Raw genomic sequence first — 23,862 nt, 5'->3', positions numbered from 1 at the left:
TAACAAAATTTCCCTTTTCTAAAGAAAATCCATCAATTTGCAAAGATGTGTGCTTTCAAGACTACCTCCCCCGGTCTCGAAGGAAACGGGGTTCAAACAATACAAGGGAATCACTTCATCACTTGTACAGTCACCGACAATAATAGTAGGACATCTAGATCCTGAAATACTTACATCCCTGCAAGGCGTTATGCATGCTGTCTACCTCTATATCCATAAGGGCATTTAATAAAAATTTTTCAATGCCAACCAATACCACCTCCGTAGGGTTAGGCAACACACATAACGCCATGCAGGATTATTTCAGGATTTAGGTGTCCCATTTTTATTGTCTGTGACTGTACAAATACCCTGACTGTAAATGTCAATGATAACTTTGTTGAGAAAACATGCAATCGTTCGCAATATAAAGCCCAAAATAAAATAAAATCATAGGATAAATCAAAAGTGTGACTCATAATTGTTAAACGCTTTAACTATATACATTTTTATTGTGTTGTAACAATACAAAAAGACATTATTACGACAAAGAAAAACATTTTTTTAATCCCACATGAGAGCACAGTTTATATTGGAAATTTCATCTTGTTGTAAAATTGTACAAATATTTATCAACGACATTTTACATAACCTATATTATACGTTTGTGCATATATCTCTTGCATTGATTGTCTGTGTTGATTTTGTTTATTTTTTATTTTCACTCTCTTCATGACATACACTAACAATGTTTCAGTCAATTTTTCTTTATTTGTTTTGTGGCAGCTTTCAGATAAACATGACGCAATCATCACAAAGGTAAAAATGTTTCTGGTGTTGATAACGTTCATGAAAGAATCACAATTGTTGTTTTCCGCGACTCACTTCACTTGTTATGACAATTCGTACGATTACGTAAAGTCTTCAGCATCAAACTTCTATTTCAACTTCAGTTAAATCTAACATGCACGGGTATTTGTCTGCATCTCCTGGTAGCGTTATCATATCTTCATATGGAAGAGCCCCCGACGATTTGAATTCATCTCTCATCTGAAATGAAGAAGAAGAAAACATGAAGAATGCATGAACGTTTTACACTATCAAACTGAAAAAAACTCTTGCTTTTTTAAAAAAAAGTATTAGTAGGTTTTTGGTAGATTCACTAATTATCAGATTACTAGTAATTACATACATTCAATACAGGGCCTCTCTAATGGCGCAGTGGTAGCGTTGTTGCCTTGTAATTTACTTATTTATTACGCTTCGCACAACAGGCACCTGCCCTTTTACAGTGCACAGTAAATTTCTTACATTTGGAGTTTAATATATCCATAAAAAAATATTTATACACATTTTCAAACATAAAGAAAAGTACATATAAAAGTTACACATGTCATCCTTATACGTTGTCTTGCATAAATTAATTCACAATTGCATTCATATATGTAGACTCGCGTACTTTCGACGTGGCCTTTGGCCACGTCTTGTACTCTCGCATGCGTGACCTTCGGCCACGTTGTGGGCGCAATCATGTTATAGATGGGGTTCCTCAATGATCTTAATGACTTTGAAAATATCTGCATGTTGTATTGGATGATGGTTTGAAAAGTTTAGAAAGTAACTTTATATGTGTATGGGCTCTAATAAGGTATAAATATTCATACTATTATTGTCTATTTTCTTAATAATGAACTGAGTAAGTAATAACCGTTTCAAGATAAGTAGCTGGATGTTTTGCTTAAACGAATTGAAAAGCGACTAAATTGAAAATGCAATATTTACGTATTTTGTTATTTTCACATTTTTGAAAGTAATTGGATAATAACTGTTTTCCGTCATTCCCCTCAAATTACTACCTTGCCTCTGTAATAAATTCTGATGCTCGTATTTTGAAATTCGAAAAGTCTAGCATAATCCCCTTACAGTAGTTTCCGGGGTGAAAATAAACTTTCTTTAAGTTCCCTAGCAACGTCCGTTTCCACGGACAACAACAGGCACGGCAAGCTCTAAGAAATTGCATGTCATTATACCCCCTAAACATTTAGTTAAAACAAGCACGATGTAGATATTTTCGCATTGAGTATAACAATAAATACGTAATTGTATCTGGACTGAAACTCCGTATTATGTAGATGTCGCCCTTGTTTAAGGCACCTTTTTGAACCAGGTGTTGATTCATCTGTGTGTGATCTGTGACAAATATAATGTAGCTAGACAATTAAGAATTGAAGGAAACAATGTGTGCAAAAGAAATGCCCGTGGCAACGGTTGCTATCATTGCGTGAAAAAAGGGCATTTTCACCCTTAAGGAAGGGCCGATTAGCGATTTTTGAATTTTCTCGGCCTTTTGGGACGATTTTATGGGGGGTCGTAATCGGGCGTTTTTCGCCTCCGAGGCTTCCTTCATGGAGAACATTTATGTCAGTGAGTCAGTGAGTGGTGGGATTGGGGCTTTATATATATTGGATGTATTTACGCGTACAGACGTGTGTATATACAGGGTGTTAATTTTAACTTGACATATCAAAATAGCGGGAGTGATATGCATGTGAGGAAAATTTGGTCCAAACAAACCATGATCCTTGTCGGAGGGGGGAAAGTTAATGGCGTACAAATGAGCCCCCGCACAGGACCCCCCTGGGGGGGCAGGGGAGGCACGTTGTGTTTTTCAAATAGGAACCCCCGAATTTTGTTTCATTTTGGGATTCGCGGAGTCAAAATAAATAATAATTATGCTTGACATGGGTGCAACAACATGCGAAATAAAAGAGATATGGCCATGTGTATGTTTGGAAACACGTAAATGTCGTGCATGGAAAAACGGTAACAGGCCCCCACGAAAATACGAAGAATGGCGTGTGCAGAGAAAAATTTCATTGCTGTCGATGGTGTCATTGAAGAGCGGAAGAAGTACCAAAAGAAGAGTGCGGAGGGAATAGAGGGAGGGGGCAGCATGCAACGAACAAATTGGAAATACATCTGCTGGATTAATGCAGATGGCATGGAGATGAGGGAAACACAAAAACGTATTCAGGGATGCCAGAAAAGTGTAGGAGATGGGAAGGATGGAATGCAAATACTATTACCCTCGAACCTGTGGGGTGCTTGTTTCAAGGGAATTTCCTTGCCTCTCACCTGTGGGGTGCTTGTTTCACGTGAGTCACCTTGCCTCTCACCTGTGGGGTGCTTGTTACACGTGAGTCCCCTTGCCTCTCACGTGTGGGGTGCTTGTTTCACGTGAGTCCCCTTGCCTCTCACGTGTGTGGTGCTTGTTTCACGTGAGTCCCCTTGCCTCTCACGTGTGTGGTGCTTGTTTCACGTGAGTCCCCTTGCCTCTCACGTGTGGGGTGCTTGTTTCAAGTGAGTCCCCTTGCCTCTCACCTGTAGGGTGCTTGTTTCAAGTGAGTCCCCTTGCCTCTCACCTGTGGGGATGGGGTGGTGCGTGGGCATACATGCCTTACCCAAGCAAATGCTCGAAATGGTGACCATGAACGTCGATGCATTTATTTATTCTTGCATGAAATGACTTGACACAACGCAAAAGTGTGCCGGCATCAATTTGTGTGCTAGCATTTCGTATTCGTTGCATCATGTCGTTGCGCGTTGTGGGTACAGTTTGATACACCATTCCTTTAAGAAAACCCCACAAAAAGAAATCTGGCGCAGTAAGGTCTGGTGATCTAGCCGGCCAATTGACAGGACCACGTCGTCCGATCCAGCGATGATGGAACTTGCGCGTTAATACTTCCCGAGCTATGGCAGCATAATGCGCCGGACAACCATCATGCTGATACCACATGGCCTGTCGCTGTGCAAGGCTTAGATCCTCCAGCAATATCGGTAGTTCGTCCTGCAAGAAATTGCGATACTTTCGCCCATTCAATGTACCGTCAATGAAAAACGGACCAATGAGTTTGTCACCCATGATGCCACACCATACGTTCACTGACCACGGGCGTTGATGTTCAACTTCACGCAACCAGTGTGGGTAGTCGGCACTCCAGTAGCGCATGTTGTGCCGGTTAACCTGGCCATGGTTTGTGAATGTTGCTTCGTCGGAGAACAGAACGTCCCGAAAGAATGCCGGATTTCGATGTATTTGTCCACGTGCCCATTCACAAAACACCATCCGTGCACGGAAATCATCACCATGAAGTTCCTGGTGCAGGGACACATGGTACGGGTGAAACTTGTGCCTCTTGAGTATGTTCCAATCACTGACATGGGACATCCCACTCTGGCGAGCTATGTTACGCGTGCTGGAATGGGGATCATACGCCACTGCAGCTAATACAGCGATGTCATTATTTTCCCCCGTGACAGTTCTTCGACGCCGTCTTTGTTGCGGACACACGCTTCCTACTGTTGCAAATTGCTTGACAACCCTGGCGAAAGTCGACCGCGAACGCACTCTGTTCGGATAGCGTCTGGCATATTCGGTGAGAGCATTGTCCACATTCCGTCGACATTCACCATACATGAATATCATTTCAATTCTGTCTTCCACAGATACACGCTCCATCGTCCTAGGTATACCTCCACTTTTACCCTGCACTCACTTCGAACACGGGCACGTCAACTAACCTTCTGAAGCACTCACGCCCAATAACCACCTATTTCCCCAAGCAAACATGGGCACAGAGAGCTGACTTCAGCGCAAGGTCAAATGGCCTAGTTTGTACCTTACGTGTGGCTGGCGTCTGATAACACAGCTGATCCGACAACGTCGGTGGCGATAACATACTCTTCGCGTGAGTTCTAGAAACACGATTTACATCCCCTACCCCATCACTTTTCTGGCATCCCTGAATACGTTTTTGTGTTTCCCTCATCTCCATGCCATCTGCATTAATCCAGCAGATGTATTTCCAATTTGTTTGTTGCATGCTGCCCCCTCCCCCTATCCCCTCCGCACTCTTCTTTTGGTACTTCTTCCGCTCTTCAATGACACCATCGACAGCAATGAAATTTTTCTCTGCACACGCCATTCTTCGTATTTTCGTGGGGGCCTGTTACCGTTTTTCCATGCACGACATTTACGTGTTTCCAAACATACACATGGCCATATCTCTTTTATTTCGCATGTTGTTGCACCCATGTCAAGCATAATTATTATTTATTTTGACTCCGCGAATCCCAAAATAAAACAAAATTCGGGGGTTCCTATTTGAAAAACACAACGTGTCATTTGTACGCCATTAACTTTCCCCCCGACAAGGATCATGGTTTGTTTGGACCAAATTTTCCTCACATGCATATCACTCCCGCTATTTTGATATGTCAAGTTAAAATTAACACCCTGTATAAGGAAAGAAATTTTAAAAAAATACAAATAAGAATGAAATAATCTTAAGTAAGAATGTTGTCCATTAAATTGCGTTTGAGCTCAGTAATTTAGAAAATATGTCCAAGTGTACGCCCTTCTCTAACCAATCATTATACAAGCTACACATTCTTCGCAGGGAGGCCATTTCTGTGGATTTTGTACGGGTGCGGGAAATTGCAAAGAGTTGCTTTCTTGATCGCAACTTTGGATGGGGGACATAGAAAGCTATTTTTGAAAACAGAGAGGAAGAATAAAATTTGTCGTTGAGAAGTTTGAAAAGAAAAAGGAGCTGATGAATCAATGTGGAGGCACATAGTGGTTCGGATCCCACTTTAAACTGTAGGTCCAGTCCCGATTAGCCTTTCTGTGCATAAAGTGGACTTAAAACAACAATTCAATAAATTCAACAAAGAAAACAGGAAGCGCTCATGCATTGACACTTTTGTGTGTATATTATTGAAAATACATTCCTTGTGCTTCAATACACTGATTGCAACACTCCTACAGCTCCTCGAAACACTTGTGGAAGTCTTTGACGGAAATAGTGTTGAGATACTCGGTCGAAGCTCTTTGAATGTCTGCAACAGCATCAAACTGGGTCCCTTTCAGCCGCAATTTCAATTTCGGAAAAAGTAAGTAGTCAGGAGGAGACAGATCAGGAGAATAAGGAGGATGATCAAGAACAACAATTCCCTTGGTGGCCAAAAACTGATGGACAGCCACAGACTGGTGACTTGGTGCATTGTCTATCAAAGGGGACCATGTACCCTGTTGTCAGTATTGTGCGCATACCCGTAAAATTCGTGCCCACAGACGCTTCAAAACCTCAAGGTAAAACTCCCCTGTGACCGCCTGTCCATTGGCAACAAATTGTCTATCAATGATACCCGTGGGGTCGAAGAACGCATCGGAACTTCTACAGGCAAACGTTCTTTGGTTTTGTGGACCCTTGGCTCTTCCACACCCAACTCTGGTGCTTTTTTAACGGATCATATTGGAAACAACACGTTTCGTCACCGGTCACGATAGTTTTCAGGAAATTGGAATCCCTGTTCGCAGCCCTATCATGTCTCGGCAATGTTGAACCCTTTGGTTTTTCTGGTCATGTCCGACATGGTGACCTAGGATGGTGTCACTTGTGTTACTGTAACTTTTAACCTTTAAACAGCCAATTGGTCATCATAGAAAGTATAGGCGAAATCAGCCAATGGGTCATATATGACCTATGGTGCCGATTACAACATTTACGTGCTTTTAGGACCTTCATACTTGTATGTGAGGTTGTAAACGCTGACAGATGTTGAGATAAGACTTTGAAATGTCATGTGGAAGAAAACCCACCCCTCCCCCTTCTCTAATATGCAAATTAGTTATTTTTAGCCAAAATGCAGGATTGTACATATTGCGTCATATTTCAGTCTGTATGAGGACTAGGGACTTGAAACAAGTTTCACTTTGTTGCAAAAGGTCTACTCTTTGAAAACAATGCAAACGTTTGCGCCCTTTTTCCAAAATAACGGGAGAAGAGGGGGCGAACGCCAATTTTTTTCATTAAAATTTGGGGATTTGGCCCCTCCCAACCCCATTTTTCTCAGTTGGGCTTTCTGAATTGTACACGGTCGCGTGCTCTTTTTGCTTTCAAACAAAAGTTATCCGAAGTAGATTGCTCAAATAGTCTCAGACATATATAATGTTTTTTTTTTCTGAAATAAGTGTAAAAATTTAAAAATCGCGCGCAAAGGGCGCGGCGAGAGAGGGGTTACTTTCGAAAACCGGCTCGGCTGTTTAAAGGTTAAGAGGATCCTTTCTCAACGTTCAAATTTACCAGCAAGAAAGATAAAACATCAAGGTAATAGGAGAAGGAATGTTTATACAAATCCTGTAATATGTAAGTAAATGCACTATGACCTCAGTCCGGAAAAGTTATGGAACACGCTGTGTATTTTCTCGCTCTAGAAAAGTTTGCGTGTGTCTTTGAATTCGTAAAATTTCGTTCAAGATTACATCGTCGACTCGTTGCCCCAAACAAAGCAAGGGTGGCATTTCTTTTCACGTCAAGAGACGCAATCGGCGAGGCTTTACACGTCTTCGCTGTTTGTTACTCTTCCGCCTAATGGTACCGGAACGGATTCCCCGAGTTTCCGGGAGATTTGCGCGGTGTCGCATTTGCTCCGGGGAAGCTCTACGGGGGCGGTTTAGGCCCATTAACCCCCTGAGGAAGGCAGCGACGGACGAATGGAGATTCACCACCGAAAGCAAATCGCTGGGAAGATCCATTTCCTATCGGAATCTAGCATATCGAATATTTTATGGGACTTATATGAGGATCACTCTATCATTCACACATGCAATCAATCCATTGTGATTGTTTCTTGCATATTCACTGACAAGTACGTTTCATGGGTAGTACCATATCAACTATACGCTATCCGAGGGATATGTGGAGCTAGGCCGCACATAACAGCAGAGAAGGGGTGCGGTCGAGTGGGCAGAGCAAAGCAGTACACGCTGCTGCGAAGGCTGGTCCCCCCAGACGATCCCGTTCCCTCTCATGTGTTCATTGGTGGAGTCATCTCACGTCACTACCTGCACAGAGGCTTACTTTTAATTAGCGAATTAATCCTGGTTTCGAATCCCGGCTTGCACATTGATGTTTGTGAGTGTCCATTCATCAATTTCATCACATCATCACTCATCCCCGTCTTCGCAAATTAGCCAGAAGTGGCACAAAATGCGAAGTAAAATAAAGCAAATCAATTAATCATTAATTAGCGAATTAGATATAGATATTTTGGTGTGTCATTTTACACAAATTCATTACACAAGTATTCACTTAGTCTCATTATCATAGTTAAGCGAATGGTTAGTAATGAAAATAAGAAATATTTTTTTTGCTGAACCATCAGAGGTTCTTTTGGGTGAGTATTTGTACTGACGATCCTAGGTTTGAGTTACGGAGAAAATATAGAAATACATTTAACGTACAAAATTAAACAGAAACGCAACGGATTTCAAGACACAGATCTAAACAATCAAAATGAATAAATCCTCGCATAATAGCTTCAACAAAACCCTGAAGAAGTCTGTAAAGCTATTATTGTTTGGTGGTTTCTAAAGGTAGCACGTATAAATGACTTTTACGTTGCACTATCCGAAAATAACATTATCACTTACATGCATTTCATTTCCTAAAATATCTTTATTATTGTCCTGTATAAAGAGGGGTGAGAGTTATAACGTTGGATTACAGACTTTTAATCGGGTACAATTTGCAAGATAGATCCATAGTTTTCCAGGGATGTACGATTTATTAGCCAGAAATGTTTTCCAAAACCATTTACATTATTGTTACTAAAGTGTATTCTTAGTATACTAAAAGCCAGGGGTCCCGGGTTCGAATCCCTGCCTGCGCATGGGTGTTTGTGAGTGTCCATTCATCAATTTCATCATATCAGCGCTCATCCCCATCTTCGCAATTAGCCAAGAGTGGCACAAGAAGCGAAGTAAAATAAACTAAATCAATCAATCAATCAGCAATTAGTATACTGATAGTTTATATTTGGATACGAATATGAAATTTACACAGAGTCTATCTATATGATTTTCCAAATAGGAATTAATCCGTTGATATAAATTGATTTTAGTCCAGACGGGGAGACAGGAGAGGGTGATGTAATGCGGGTGCAGGCAGACATTACTTAAAACTCAGATGCACTGAATATATATTTTCGATACTGCCTGGAAAAGATTATTAACAAAATGGAACCGTTTCTGATGTGTTAATCAAAGTGCCACCGAACTGTAAGGAAGAATTTTTAGAAGTAAAGCGTTTAATTTCAGTAATGCAGGAATTATGGTAGAAAAAACCTAAACCGATGAATGAAATTCAACATGGCTGATGTTTGTTTCAAAATTGCGATTTTTCTCGCAGCGGGATATATTGGAAATTTTTAGGGTAAGGTCAGATACACTTTCTGAATATATATCCCCCAAAATTTCGTTTTATTATTAATTTAATTAAACTCTCCTGCCATATTTGTTGGTATTTGCTTTGCTTCCATTTTCTGCTTGCTATACTACTGCACACAACAAGCCAACACGAGAGATGAATTTCAGCGTACAGTTCCCAGACAACACAAGCCAAAATTGATTAATTGTTCACCACAGGAGTGGATTTGCGGTTTTCTGGTTCACTGTATCGCAGTATAAGAAATCTCTTATATAGAGGATTACGGCCGCGCAGTCAGAATTCGAGGGATGTTCACATTGTTTCATACGAACTACTATTTTTAATTAAATTGCATATTTAATTTGACATTTTACCCAGGGAAGATAAAAGTACCACGACCATCTATTGTTCCTGGAGATTAAATTGCAAAAGTAATCAATAAATGTGAAGTTAAAATGTAATGGAAATCCTTATTTTTCGACAACGTGGAATGGTTTAGAATATTATATCGGCCTCGTATATGCACACACATGAAAATGCATTTACATGTCAAAAATTATTACACCATTAAGCCTTGTTTCCATGGGGGGAAAAATAGTTTGTACAGGATCCGGCAATATATATCAACCACTTTCAAAGGTTGGTATTCCTTACGGCCCCGCAGTAGGGATGATAACCAGCATGCTAGGTAAAGAGATGCCATTTATGTAGCAATGTAGCTTTGGACCCTAAACACCCTGCTTTTGTGATAGAGGCGTGTTTTAAAAGTAATGTATGGAACATTGTTTGGCAGCTGCACATCACACACTGACTGCCTGCGATTTCTTTCTCTGGGGGTACCTCAAGAGCCGAGTTCTTGAACATTTATCCCTAAAACCCACTTTAGAAGGAAGCATTTTCCTTATCATTTTTCTTAACATTTGTGCCATACCAAAAAAGCTACCGTGTAAAGTGAAAAATCTTAAGGCATTTCAGATGGCATGGCATATTTCATGGCATTTCTCAAGGATAGAACCTGTCCTATTTCCCTAGCATTTTTCGTAGCATAACCAATCAGAAGCGACCTCTAGGTCACGAGTGCAGTTGTAATGGCGGCCGCGTGAGATGTAAACAATGTATCACTTCACATTTTTAAAAGCCGATAACTATTCAACCGAGAGGAATAACATTTCATTTAAAACGTTATTAGGTACAAAACAATGGCGCTGTTTAAATACATACTTTACAAAGTTTAGTGTATAGACGGTGTTAAAGGCGGAGCTACTGCGGAGCATGCGCACTCGTCTGGTCCCCCTCGAACATCCGGTTATCATTACACTGCTATGAACGTTTATATGAAAGGGCAAAGTGGAGCTTCTTTTACAAGGAAATAAGGTGCCAGCTGTGTAGCATATGGTTGCATAATTCGATCAGGAACAAATTTATTGAGTTAAGTATCACTTTGTAGGTTTCCGAAGGACGTAGAGACACGAAACCTGTTGATACAAGCAGAACGAAGAAAGGATTGGTACCCGGAAAGGATTTGTACGACTTGCATTTTGTAACAAACATGTTGATCGTTTGTCTGCGTATTGTGTTGTGGTGAAAAGCACGCCTCTTAGTGAGGTTTCAAACCGAAGCGACACGCGACAGCAGTGGTTCGTACCGAGGTGACAAGCGACACAGGCCCATTTAGTCTATAAATAAGAATTTACCGCTCATGGGAGATCAAGTCTCAGGCGGCACAATACACGCCATTGGAGATCTGAGCGACATGTGAAACTTGTCGTGTCGCCTCGGTTCGAAAAAATTCATTGATCACTGAGGATTCACTTTTAAGTGGCACGGAGATTACACACCGAAGCGACAAGCAACAGCCCCTTTACTCTAAAGGAAACAATTCACCTTGCATACGAATACAACAGACCGAGGCGATACGATGCATGATACTGAGAAAACAACAGTGCATTGGTTCGAAAGGAAGCTTTCAGACTGCAGCGATGCACCTTCCGAATTAAAGAGAGACGACAAATTGCAGGTGTCGCTTGTCGCTCGGAATGGGCCGTTTTATCAATACCGTGCATTGTGTTGCCCAGGCCTGTTATTTTCGCAAGCGTGACTGGTGAATGGTTTGCTTTAGATCAAATGCTTCTGTACGAAATTCCGATATCGCTTGTCGCTTCAGTCTGAAAACTCACTTGTTGTTTGAAGTAAATTCGTGCAAGTGAAAGTGGCATGCCATATCATAGGTTTTCCCTAAATCCCTCAAGCGGAAAGGCGACGTTGAAAGCACATATATTTGCTAGCATTTGTTATGTGTCATTTGATTACTTCTGCAGATTTGTTGGCAAAGATTTACTTAAGCATAATTTGTAATATAATATGTAATATCACTAGTTTTATAAAATTATCTTTCCCTCACTTTTCCATTTACAAAATAAATGAATATATCTAAACTTTCGTACGTTTTGAGTTCGTGTGCGTGTACACGAGATAGCCTACTTGCATGTAGTATGCTATACAATTGGCTGCCACAAAGACACGTCATATTTTAATAATCTGCTCTGCAGTTGATCATCCGACGGATTCTAGACGTCCACCCCTTCATAGTAGAACTTTAACAAATACCTTTCTTGACTATCGTCGCACAGCTGATGAAAACAAGCGCTCATTTCTTACTTCGTATGCTGGTGAATCTGCACTGGCAACAACGGGGACTGGCCTAAACCGGAAGTTCCGGGGGGACCGGGCAAGACCTCGCCAATGTTTATGTTTACCTTTTTAACACGGTCTATACGTATGGAAGAACATTTTAGTTGTTTCAATTGTAAACACCGTTCACTCAGTAAAGATGGTGTAACGCTACGTGCCTTTCATGCTGTATATGTGATACGTTGTAATCGCAAAAGCTACACGAAACGTTACATGAAATGCTTCCGTGTAAAGTGCTATCTGCTATAAGATTTTGGAAGCATTTACATAGCATTTATGCTAGCAAAAATGTTAAAGGAAATGCTTCCGTCTAAAGCCGGCTTAACTTAGAAACCCTGAAGAGAAGAATTAGGGAAGAAGTCCAGCCAATTCTTCCCGCAATGCTGGTGTCTATAGTGGATAATTTTGTCCATCCACTCTGTGAGTGTACACCACGAAATGGTGACTATCTACCTGATGTAATTTTCAAAAAATAAGACGAATTGAACAGTATTGTGTCATTGTTTTACAAATGACATTATGTTATCTATTAATTACCACTATCTTGCTTTACATAAGCTGTATTGTGTTACTACAGCAAATATATTAAAATTGTATATTGCCGGACCCTATATTTTCTGTTTCCTTATTACGAAGACATAAATAGCATATCACCTTACCATAGATTAGTCACTGATAGTTAATTCTGTGTTTGCAGTGCAACAATTACATCCCTTCAACTCAGAAAGACACCGCGATATCGTCACGTTGTATCCAATGGTTCCTGCGTTTCATACCCGGTGAAGATACACAGCCATTCGGATACCACTTTAAACTTTAGGCTTAGTCTCCATTAGCATATTTGTACATAATGTGGAATTAAAGCAAGAACTCGGAAACACGGTTTGTGTCACAAATGGCTTGAGAACAAATTTTCGATTCCTGACACAACATATCCTGATGAAAACTCCTTTTTTCCGCCATTTGTAACGCCATTTTCAGTGCAACCCTGATCCAAAGTTGGCAACATTTTTCTGTATAAGACAAATAGCCCCATCGGAACTAGTTAGTACTTGTGTAAATTAAGTCGATACAAGGTGGCAACTTTCAGAAGAATGATTCTCCTACTATAATCAAATGATAACAGGTTGGTTCCTTTTAAACACCTTGAGGTAAAACAATATTAGTGAACTCGAATTCAAAGCTCTATGTACAGATAGGAGTTGCATGATCCATTTGAAATCACATTTACAACTTATGGAACTCCCAACACATAATCAATTTATGAGTCTCTCTTTTGTTTCGACGAACTAATTACAATAAAGCTGTACCTGAACTGCTAGAGGTTTTCAATTAGTTGCGTTATACAATAATCCACGCGTGTTATTTTCAGAAGAGATGTAAACGGTATGAAACGAGAACGCAGTTACAATGATTAACAAACCATTACACAAAATATTTACATATTTACAACCTACCGGTTAGTAATTAATGTTTAAAAGCTGTTGAAACATCAAATTAAATTTTAACTCTATTTATTAAGTGTTTTCCTCTCCCACTCTCGCCACACGCGCACAAAACGAGAAAAGAGAGAGAGAGAGGGAGGGAGAGAGAGAGAGAGAGAGAGAGAGAGAGAGAGAGAGAGAGAGAGAAAGGAGAGTACCTAAATATGGAATAGGTTTGTAACATGGAATAGCAGAATATCTCTCCTGTCTGGTGCTGTAACCTAGTGGTGGGATTGGGAAATGATGACCAAATTGAATAGTAGTGAATACTCAGGCTGTTTTAAAACATGTGCGAGCAGGGGAGAGACATTTTTTTGTGTTCCTTGCACTTGTGGATTATCGGATGTGAGTTGTAATATAATATAATATATTAATATAATGTAATATAAACATATAAACATAATGAAGATTATTTGGTAAAAAGGTGAAGGATTGTAGTGTATGTATGGCCAGGATCATAAGAGTGGTTCCCAAAGTGTGCGCCGTGGCGCCCTGGGGCGCCGGGGATGGCTTACAGGGGCGCCGCCAAATGGTCTAATATTTTTTACTAAAATGACACTTATTCCAATGTATGTGCTTATTTAGTACTTTTTGTGTGTAAAATGTTTCTGAATTTCAAATGTTTATTTTTTAACTTCAGGCAAGCAACCTAACCGCACTAACTGAGTGTTAGATAGGCCTACATTCTGACTTGGGCACCGCGAAAAATATCTTGAAACACTAAGGGCGCCGTGAAACGAAACATTTTGGGAACCCCTGCCATAGGGGTTATGTGGAATAATATTCCATATATAGATTGACTGATTAATTTATTTTACTTCGCTTTATGTGCCACTCTTGGCTAATTTTGGAAGATAGGGATGAGTGATGATATGATGAAATTGATGAATGGACACTCACAAACATGCAAGTTGAAACCCGTTTTGCGCATGCGTGAGAGGCACATGCCCTGGCTAATAAATGTCCTAGGGGACGCCTCCCCAAAAGTCCTCAGTAGCGTCGCGGCAGCGATGAAACATTGCGGCTTATTCCATCTCCCGCCGCGTGCAAGGTTCGTTCGGTGATCAAGTTTTTGAACGCACAAAACACACAGCCAATCGAAATTCATCGTCAGCTGTGCCAGGTGTATGGGCCAGACGTCATGAGCAAGCAGATGGTGCATCGTTGGTGCAGGACATTTACTGAAGGGCGGCAAAATGTGCATGACGACGAGCGCAGTGGGCGGCCATCGGTCATTATGGACGAGCTTGTGGAGCAGGTGCAGCAGCGCATATTGGAGGATCGTCGCGTCACGATCACGGAACTCAGCAGCAATTTACTGCAGATTTCTCGGTCGTTGTTGCACCTGAAAAAGTTCCTGTCCGGTCAACATTTTCACAGCGACGAAGAGGTTCAAACGGCTGTCACACAGTGGTTCGGCGCCCAGACGGCGGACTTCTACGACGCAGGTATACAGAAGTTGGCCCCACGCTATGACAAGTGCCTGAATTCCGGCGGGAATTATGTCGACAAGTAACTGCACAAGTGCTGTATCTGTGGCAATAAATCATTGAATGAAATCATGTTTCCTTTTTGTGCACGACCCCAGGGAAACTTACTTTCTGGATGCGCCTAATATATAGAGTCTTACCATTATTTTCGTTATCCTTGTGGTGCACTACTTTTGCCGTTGGGTGTACCATAAGGTATATTTTGGAGGAAGGGAATGCAGAAGTCTCTGCTCCAATAGGAAAATAGTGAGAATCTGCGCACGCTTTTCATTCCCTATTATAAATTTATGAGGCAACCACAGGTGAACTTGATGAAAGTGAATCGATGGAGGAGGCTAATCAGGCGACGACCCAGCACCGTGGGCAAAACCGCTAATCATGGAAATTGCCGGCTAACAATGGCACAGGCTGAGCCACCCATGCTGACTAGATTATACGGGCGTCGACCTGCGCTCGCAGCGAATAATTCCACCGATGTCCCAGAGGGAGAGGCTTAAGGGAAGTTAGCAGAAGGATGTGGTGTTCATCAAGACGCTGCCTCGAGATATTAGTCCAGGAGGCAGGGATTCGCTTATGGTTGATTCTTCTTGGATATTAATGCAGTTAAATAATGTCACACCTCCTTTAGGAGACACTAGGGAGGAAAATAATGAATTCTAACTATAGTGTAAAATGAACTTGGAGTTGAACGGCATTGGGAGTGTCACTATTCATCTTAGCGATCCCAAAAATTATGGATTCCACACTAATATCGGTCGTTTTCGATTATTTTTACATGTCACCCTCTTCCCATCCGCACCCCTAGGGGTGCCATTGTAACTAATTTTATTTATAGGTAAATGTCATCTTGAATGTCACGAATTAGCTTAGCGACTCTCAAAACTATAGATTCGACACTAATGTAGGTAATTTTTGACATTTTATTTTCCCCCCTCTCACCCTCACTCCGATAGGGGATGAAGTTGGAGTTGCACGGCATTGGGAGTGTCACTATTCATCTTAGCGACTCCGAAAACTATGAATTCCACATTAATAGTGTCGTTTTCGATTATTTCTATATGCCACCCCCACCCCTAGGGGTGCCAATGTAACTAATTTTATTTACAGGTAAATGTCATCGTGAATATCACCAATTATCTTAGCGACTCTCAAAACTATAGTTTCGACACTAATGTGTCATTTCTGATATTTTATTTTTCACCCCCTGTCACCCCCCATGCCTATAGGGGATGAAGTAGGAGTTGAACGGCATTGGGAGTGTCACTATTCATCTTAGCGACCCAGACAACTGCGGATTCCACACTAATATCGGTCGTTTTTCATTATTTTTACATATCACCCCCTTCCTACCACCACCACTAGGGGTGCCTTACCCCCACAGTATTTCTTTCCAGAATGCAAGTGATATGTGTACCAAGTTTGGTTGAAATCGCTCCAGGCGTTCGAGAGTTATTGCTGAACAAACACACACACACATACATCAATTTTTAAGTATATAGATAGAAGATTCAGTGGTAAAGAATGGTGCAGTGATGCTTCTTTTGGGAAATTTCCTAACATATAAAAGTGTTTAATCGTATAAAAGTAGTTTGAAGTTAGATTCATGTATATTAGTATAATGTAATACAATAACATTATCTGTACAGTATGTGATGTTAAAATTACATTGTTACGTTTTGTTATGGTATTAAGAACAGACCCTTATTGAAATTGGGAAGTTTAGTTAATTACTATTTTATGTTATTATTTTAACGGATGTTTCGCTTATTAGTATTTATGAGTTCATTAAACCTTATTCTTAGTGTAAGTTAATATTTAGGCTAAGCCTTTAAACAGGGTGCTTATTTTTTTTATTTATTTATGACTTCGTTATCCTAAATAGTTTGTGTTTGAGGAATAGTGTTTTGTGTAATTAGTGAGTGTATTTGTCTAAAATTGAAGAATTATAATAATATTTATAAATTGTGATTTGTTATAGCCTATTTAATGTTCTGTGTGTTTTTACACTTGATGTATTGTGTTTATATGTTACAGGAATGTCTATATTTATTGTGTGTGCGCTACTGATATGGATAACACTGATTAACAAAAAAAAAATTCGGCGGATATCTTGGTATCCAACACGCGTTCTAAGACAATTGAAACATGCTGATTCAAAATATGCGAACCATTTGTCTGTAACACCCACCATTCTTGAGATATACGACATCAACCATTTATATGTGTTTAACATTGTATCAAGGCAAACAACTCACAGACATAGGTTTTACTAGAGCACTTATTGCTACATGGAGTACTAATGAACATGTCTTTAGCTACGAAAATAGTGCAAATGCGTCACATGACACATATTCTATATAGTAACATCTAGTTGAAGGTATAATACACATATAAAATATATATATATATAGGCTATATAGAATATACTTCCTTAATTTGAGGTGGGTTTGGTTTGAATTTCTTGGCTGTAGATTTGCTTTTGTGCTGAGCATTTGGCATGTCGCGCTGAAGCATCCAACAGTAGTCAGCCAACATTGCTGCACTCCATCGACACTGATATCGTGACTCCATCACCAAGATGTCCTGATGAAAACGTTCACCATGTTCGTCGCTGACTGAACCTAGGTTCTCAGGGAAGAAGTCAAGATGTGAGTCAAGGAGATGAATTTTGAGGGACATTTTGCAACCCAGCTGTCTGTACGCACTAATGCACTTCTGTACAACATTCACATAGTCAGCAGATTTATAATTTCCAAGGAAATTGGCTACGACTGACTTGAATGTATCTTTTTCAGTGCCACCCAGTAAGTCCTGGAAGTGGCTGTCAGCAATGATCTTCCTTATTTGTGGACCTATGAACACACCTTCTTTCACGTTCGCGTAACTCAACTCCGGAAACTTGTTGCACAGGTACCGAAAAGCATCTGACTCGTTGTCTAGTGCCTTCACAAAATTCTTCATGAAGCCCAGCTTCAAATGAAGTGGTGGCATAATAACTTTTACAAGCTCAACCAACGGCACACGAAGGACGTTTTTACTTCATGGCTGCATTCTATCTCTGATCGGCCAATTCTTCTTTATGTGGTGGTGCTTTCTATCTCTGCTATCCCACTCGCAGATGAAGCAGCATTACTTCTTCGCCTTCCTTATCCAACCGTGCAAGTTGCATGCACATGTCAAACAGATGAACTGTGGTGACCACGACTTACCACTATCCACCTTCAAATCAAAGTATATGAGTTCATATACTTTCTTCAGAAACGGTGTAAAAGACTTCCGATGGGATTTGTCTGTTAGATAGCCACACACGTAGCAAAACAGATCTGGTGAATTTATGCAACCTCTGGACGCCATAATCCACTGTCACTCAAAATAAAAAGGAAACAAATGAAAGTATAGTAATGCGATCTTGAAAATATTTCGACGTATTACATTAAGTATAACTGTTTTTACAAACGACGAAAAAAAATCGGTGTTGCACGAAAAATAACGAAAAACGACGAAACTTTTTTCGACGAACGGTATTCCATGAAAAATAAAATTTTGTCGATATCTTCAAAACCTGACGTGATAGAGCAAAATGGTTTTTAGATTTGAAATCGGCATGAAAAGCTGCATTAGAAAACGTAAACATCATGTCAGATATCTACAGCTTGTTTATCAGTGTAATTAGAGTGCCTATTTTTATAGGCAACTAGCTGATTACCCGGCGTTGCCCGGGTATTTATTTATCCCAATCTTGTATTAGACAGGAAAATAATGAATTCTGACTATAGTGTAAAATGTAACTAATTTTAAATGTGATCGTGAATGTCACCAATTACCTTAGCGACTCCGAAAACTATGAATTGACACTAATCTAGGTCATTTGTGGCATTTCATTTTTCATCCCCTCTCACCCCCATGCCGATAGGTGATGAACTTGGAGTTGAACCACATTGGGAGTCTCACGAAAACTATGGATTCCATTCGCAACACAGCCTGAATGTTAGACAATCCGAGGAACACTATCGTTGTACGGATTGCATAGAGTCACGGATGTCTGTTTGTGCGGAATTTAATATAGGTGGTTCTCAATTATTTTTAAGTGTCACCCATTCCAACCCCATCCCTACAGGGGGATGAATGCAGTGTCATGAATTGATACATCATGCTATCATGCTATCATATACGTAATATCCATATCCTTCTTTTATGTGTTGATTTTCTAGTATTTTCAATATCATTTTATTGATGCAGACTTTGATCCTGCACCAAACAAAGTCCCTGCATCGAACAATATTTATTATATTTTCTTAATTAAAAATTATAATAGTTCATCCATTCAATCAAAGCAAGTACATTTTCCAAAGTTTACTTACGTTAACAAAATTAGTTTTTCTTATTATCTTTTTAATCTCTAGGGCTTCCCTGATGGCGTAGTGGTAACGTCGTCGCCTTGTAATCAGGAGGTCCCGGGTTCGATACCTGTTTGGATCCCACTTTAAACGGTAGCTCCAGTCAACCTAATTAATATAGAAGGTCGTTCGCTTTATATCCGACCATGATTGACGGGTACTCACCTTAAGAGATACCGCGCCGCCACCACCGATCATGTTCTATTGGACCCCAGCATTGTGAACTATCGCCCGGCATCGCAGTTTCCATTGCAGCAAGCTCCGGCGCAGGACAGGCATGGAAATTCTGTCCCACTCCTCCCTGCAAGCTTTCCATAGACCATCCAGGGTGCGCGGGCGGCGATGTTGAAGACGTCGTTTCAACAGTCGAAATGCGCAAAAATCCATTGGACTAGCATCTGGGCTTTTCACAGGAATGTCTTCAAACGGAATGACACGAATTCCTAATTCCTCTGCCATTTCCTGATGTTCTGGCGGTATGACTCGAAGCTTTGTCCATATGGATCATCACCTGGTTCGCGTCCATTTCATACAATTGTGGGATGTCTCTCCGATAGATAGGTGTCAGAATGGAGTCTTGGAAGTATCTGGCATTCACCTTCACGTTTTTGTCCACCTTGCGTATCATCAACTTACCCTCATATCCGAATCTCGTCACAACCATAAAGCCACGAGGGAAACTTTCCCTGCACCGACGAACAAAGTTGCTGCGCCTCTTGCCGTCAATGTCACGGTATGTGATCGCCCGAATGTGACCACCAGCAGTGAAATGGACGTATGATTCATCCATTTTGACAACTTTCTTCCATTTGGAACCCGCCAGGTACCTTTCATACAGGTTCACATTGCGTACGTACGAAAACTTAGCATGGAAAAGGGCCATTACGTACCCCTCCCAATACCGGTTGATTTTCGACGCCATTTGATAACATTCACTACCAACACTCACGCACCTACAAGGTCAGGCACAACACTGCTCCAGCCAGCAGACCCATAGTTCCAGCATGACACTTCAGGTGGCAGCACCGAATCGACAATGGTCGGATATAAAGCGAACAACCTCTGTATTTCATTGATTGCAATGGGGTTATTTTTCAGATCTTAAATAAGTTATTTTTTCATTCCTTCTACCTATATATACGGCAAGGACTGCTTCAGATCTTCAATTGTCATTTATAAAAAATCAGATGATTTCGTATTACTACTTACGTCTACCAGAAGTCTTACTTTGACTTTCTAATGTGGCTGAACATCGATTTCACTTACATCTTGATTAATAAATACTTCAAAATGTCTGGTTGCTTTTGAGAAAGTGAAATTCAAGCATGTCGATTCTTGCATTTACAATTTACTGAATCATGTAAGTTAATTTTTAGCCTTTTACATAATTATAACACGACATTTTTTAAAGTAAATAGTTTCGAAAAACCTTCATTTAAAACTCTGGTGGTCCAGCTCTTCCCTTTCTCACAGGAAACCTCCTAATCTTAAAATCTTACCTCTTGGCTCTCTCTCTATGTGTCTTAAAAGCAGATACGTCACAGATTTTATATACAATTTTATTTAATTTTACACGATTAGCATAACTTTGAACTTCTAAAGGAAAGGAATAAAAATATATTGCAGATTCCAATGCAATGATTTATACTTCTACGATTTCACTTCACTCATTGCCGTACTCCGTCAATATAATAACCACCCAGGAGCACATTTAATATTCATGGGTTCCCTTAAAGCAAGTTTGCAGAGAAGAAGACGAAGAGGTTCAAGGCAAATACATTAGGAGAGAAATACGCTTTCGGTCCACTAAGTCAGAGCCGAAAGTCTCTCTTCAGACTAAGAAAAGAAGGATAACTAATTAAGGCACTGTTGCATATAAAGGGGAAAAAGCAAAATAGAGTCCTGATTCGATGCATCAATAATTAGTTGTCTTGATTATAAACAGAAAGTTTGGACAACTACTAAGAGTTAATAAAAGGTAATGCTACTTTGACACAATCTAGACAGAGGAAATAAAACTTATGGAAATTGAGTGATTGATTGAATTTGAAACTTTTGGTGCGTCAGCGCTTAGGCTATTTTGCAGCCATCGCATTATACGGGGTCTAGCTCCTTACCGTAACTAAAGTATGACTAATACAACATAACTGTAATGTTGGAGGACTAAAATATTCTTACTTGGGTTAAAAGCTGAGGCTGTAAAGAGGAACTCAGCACACATAAGGACAAAACAGACAACAACACACACACACAGCCCTGCAGAGGATTATACTGGCTGTAGGTCCAGTCGCCAGATCCTCGATTGGGTGTACTGCGTGGAAGCAACACCCCTTACACCCTAAATCTTAAGGATAGATGTAAAATTTACCAAACTATTCTTTCTACTTCAGGTGACTGACTTCAGAACAATGATCTTCCGTTCAGACTTTTCTTTCGATATAAAATGATATCCGCTTATACTCTATCCCCGGAATCTGTGGAGCGTATAGCAGCAGAGAAGGGGGGAAATCGAGTGGACAGAGCGAAGCACTACATGCTTTTGCAGTCACTTTCCCTCCTCCACGCAATCCCGTTCCCTATCGTGTTCATTGATCGAGCCGTCTCGCGTCACCACTTGCGCAGAGACTTGTTTTAGTTCGTTTGCTCCAGAGATACCCGGGACAGAGTATAGAATTCGTTCTAGAGCGTTCACGTGAATCTTCGTAGGGTTTTTTTCGCTGTCGTTTATATATTCACAACAGTTTCTTGGCTACGTAAACCTATTAAACTATTACAAATAGCTGCCCAACAACGAAACCAAACCACACGGAGATTCTCGTGAATGCTCTAGAAAGAATTCTAAGCATATGCAATTTTTTAAAATTTGGTATAGTCGACGCGGTAGCTACGTTAACGAAGTCCACGAGCGCGCTCACCAACTCCAACAATCACATTCAACGCACAGTGTTGCCACACATCTACTCTACGCCACCTTGTCCCTCCGCACACAACCACCTTCCCACGGTCTCCACATTGAAGTTGCAAAGTACGGCAACAGCGTATCCGCAGTCATGTGACTGAGACTCCACGTGGAGTAGACGAGCAGAATGACAACTGCGCCCATTGGCTGAAGGTTGAGTGTGATTGGACGAAAACAACTCGCCCGATGTTTATCCCCACCCACGTTTGTAGCGGCGGCTTTCTTCAGTTCTCCGACGTTAAAGAAGTAAGCGCGTGGACTATAACTGGTTTTGGAATGGAGAGAAAATTTTGGAAACGGTTTCACTGGCGTCGGTCAATAGTCCAACGGAGCCTTAAGTAGAGATTATATCCACCAGGACAAAAGTGAGTGAGCAGGATTTGCAAATGAATCTTTGAATCGAAATCTGCTCTGTTCGTGATAGGCACAGGCAGCTCATTGGCTACACCGTGAGCTACATGAACAAAGACGCGTTGTCTACCCAAAACGAAAGCACCTTTCTGACCTACGTTGTCCCTTGTCTAAGCTTGCAATGTTGACTGATGTCAATCAACTGAATGACAAAATTTTTAAACCAAATATTCGAATCTTCCATGGATATATGTTGGAAAATTGACAGAATAATATATGCACGTTACAGCTCTGTAACTAATATGATATTGAGAAGTTTGTAGTTTTAGTATATTATGTAATTGTGGTTTGGACATTTTCATGTGTACCGCAAATCAGCGCTCAATTGTAAGGAAGTAACTAACCTAAATGTAATTAAGTTTTGTCTGCAATTTATAAATTAAAATTTCTTTTATGTAAAATAAGAGAGAGAAAGTAATAGCGCAAACTCACACAGGTGAAAGAACACGATGATAGAAGCCAAAAAGTCTCAGTAAACATGGGTCTGCAAACGATCCGTTTACGAGATAATCGCGAATGTGTGATTACAAGCCGCCACTGACTTCATTGTTTGTAAACGTCGTTGGTAAAATGCTAATAATACAGTAAGAAAACTCATTGGAGATCTCAATTCAACATTCTACTTACTGTACTTTAACAAACGTTAGTATGTTACAATCACTGTACACTCGTACCTGTTAAAGGAGGTGTTCAAAGTGTCGTCCTTGCATCTGGATGCAATACTGTACGCGATTCCGCGTTGAGTTTCGAATACTCTCGAACAGCCCCGGTTCGTTTCGGAATTGGTCACAAACATATACAATTCTCTGTACTGATTGTATCCATCCTGTTTGATTACAACGCCACCTCTCGGAAATGTTCTGTTTTGTAAACAAAGAGCAAACCTCGGAACGCGCAAGAAGTAAAGCACTCGGTGTTTACAAAATGCAATCAGTGACGGCTTGTACTCACACATTCGCACATATTATTAGCATTTTACCAACTAGGACGACGTTTACAAACAATGAAGTCAGTGGCGGCTTGTAACCACACATTCGCGATTATCTTGAAAAAGACTCGTTTGCACACCCATGTTTACTGAGACTTTTTTGCTTCTATTATCGTGTACTTTCACCTGTGTCAGTTTGCGCTATTACTTTTGAGACACCCTGTATAATATCTGAACTTCTAAAATTT

General features: G+C 40.5%; 1 protein-coding gene across 1 annotated transcript in view; it reads right to left on the bottom strand.

Annotated features, from left to right (window-relative positions):
* Nucleotides 1-642: 642 nt before the first annotated feature.
* Nucleotides 643-23,862, bottom strand: part of LOC146004994 (dipeptidase 1-like) — a 72,602-nt gene continuing 49,382 nt past the window's right edge. The window contains exon 10 of the mRNA XM_083144099.1: nt 643-1,029. Within this exon, the coding sequence (XP_083000225.1) occupies nt 910-1,029 (120 nt within the window). The 3' untranslated portion in view covers nt 643-909. The remainder of the gene's footprint in view (nt 1,030-23,862) is intronic.

Source organism: Lepisma saccharinum, chromosome 22 (genome assembly GCF_977018435.1).
Source record: "Lepisma saccharinum chromosome 22, izLepSacc3.1, whole genome shotgun sequence".
Lineage (NCBI taxonomy): Eukaryota > Metazoa > Arthropoda > Insecta > Zygentoma > Lepismatidae > Lepisma > Lepisma saccharinum.
This window is presented reverse-complemented; position numbering and strand designations above follow the sequence as displayed.